This window comes from Propithecus coquereli, unplaced genomic scaffold (assembly GCF_000956105.1).
Source record: "Propithecus coquereli isolate 6110/MARCELLA unplaced genomic scaffold, Pcoq_1.0 Scaffold48, whole genome shotgun sequence".
Lineage (NCBI taxonomy): Eukaryota > Metazoa > Chordata > Mammalia > Primates > Indriidae > Propithecus > Propithecus coquereli.
The window spans coordinates 4,960,509-4,962,302 of NW_012150618.1; the positions used below are offsets into that span (position 1 = coordinate 4,960,509).

The following is a 1,794-nucleotide window of genomic DNA, read 5'->3' on the forward strand; positions in this document are numbered from 1 at the left end:
GTTAATCCCTAAAGAAAACAACAAAACATTACTTGCTGTCTCACTGGTGGGTAGAGTCCTTGACAGTTGGTTTAAACAAGTTATAAAATATTAAGCGGGAGGATATGGAAGATTCTGGTTGAAACAAACACAGTACTTCAGTGTTAGAGTTTTAGATATGTTTTTCTCTGTTAAATAAGACTTTCTTCCCATTCTCAGACCCATAGAAGAGGTCAGGTCTAATTCGGGTAAATGTATTATTAACCCACTAGCATATGCCTGTTGAATTATTTAAGGCCTTCTTGCAATTTATTGAAGGATTTATAAAAGATAAACTACTTTCTTTATCAGGTAGGGTTGGTTATATGTATTAGGTTTTTTTCCTGTTAATTCTCTAAAATTTGCTACATTTTGCTTTTCTGTCTTACTATTTGCTGATAAGGATATGTGCCCAAAGGAAAGGAAGCTAAAGATTAATATCAGAAGAAAAGAATTAGAAAAACCCTTAGCCTTTTACCCATGTGTTAAGTATGTAGCTTTTCACAAATGAGACATCCTAAGAATATGGGTATCAATGTCCTATAGTATCCTGACTGTTAACTTATTTTTATTTTAATGTGATTATCTGACAGGAAAACAAATAAAAACTTACTATGATTATATTTTCTTTAGAAAGTACCCTGCACTTCTTATGGCGAGAGATTATTACATCTGAGGGTTTGAAACTCTACTATAATCCATACACAGGCTGGTAAGGCAAAATTTCACTTATATGCTTGATTTAAAAAATAAATATAATGAAAAACTATATGAGATTGTTAGCATATGACTTTAGCCTTGGCAGTACCTCATGAAGGAATATTATGTTAAAATCTTATTAGACATTTTTATAGGTAGAATAGACTTAGAATTAATTGCACTTGTCATTTTTTAGTAAGTAAATGCAGAATAATAGACATAAGATACTTAGTTATCAAAATTTGAAGAGAGATTATTATTCTAAGTTAAAATGTTACCTTGTTTATTATAGGCCAGTTTTTTTTTTTAGGAATCATTAAACATAATTAATGAATCAGTGGTTACTGCCCTTCATATTTTTTTAATTCGTAAATTTGTAAAGTTCATAGAAAGAAGGCAGACACGTTTCCTTTTAATTATAGAAGAGAGAAAATCATGGATATGTACTAATACGACTCTTATTTCTGCAGACTTAGTTTTCAGCTCAGTCAGTGTTTTGATTGTCATATTTCTTATATTCATGATCTAGGGATTTGAATTGTTTCACCCCAAAATACAGTCTCAATAAACTTATCCATTTTCTTTAGGACAAGTAATTAGGAACAGTATAATTTTTATTTACATTCCTATGATGTGTTTTTTGGGTTTTTCCTTTAGCATCATTCGTGAATTCCCAAATTGTGGGCCACAGTTGCTTGGTGGAATCTTAGCAGATGAGATGGGCCTTGGAAAGACAGTGGAGGTTTTGGCTCTGATTCTGACACATACTCGACAAGATGTCAAACAAGATGCTCTCACTCTTCCTGAGGTAGGAGGAGTACTGTAGGGCTTAGAAAAGCAGGGGACATATGTTCTCAAAAAGCATCATATGTTGAACATTTGCTTGACACTCAAGTTAACACTTTCTATTCACTCTTCAGCTAATGATTTATATTAATGATTAGTTAGCTTTAAGTGTGCATGGACAATGGGATGTTTGTGACCCAATAGGGCTTTTTTTAAGTGATGTTGGCCAAGTAGGAAGGGGATATGCAGTCACTTACCAAGTTTCCTTCTAGTTTCCTTTACAAAAGTACT

General features: G+C 32.6%; 1 protein-coding gene across 1 annotated transcript in view; it reads left to right on the forward strand.

Annotated features, from left to right (window-relative positions):
• The window catches only part of SHPRH (SNF2 histone linker PHD RING helicase, E3 ubiquitin protein ligase), a 175,929-nt gene that overhangs the window by 18,391 nt on the left and 155,744 nt on the right, over positions 1-1,794 (forward strand). Inside the window, exons 5-6 of the mRNA XM_012655519.1 lie at positions 652-730; positions 1,375-1,534. Coding sequence (XP_012510973.1) covers positions 652-730; positions 1,375-1,534 — 239 coding nt within the window. The remainder of the gene's footprint in view (positions 1-651; positions 731-1,374; positions 1,535-1,794) is intronic.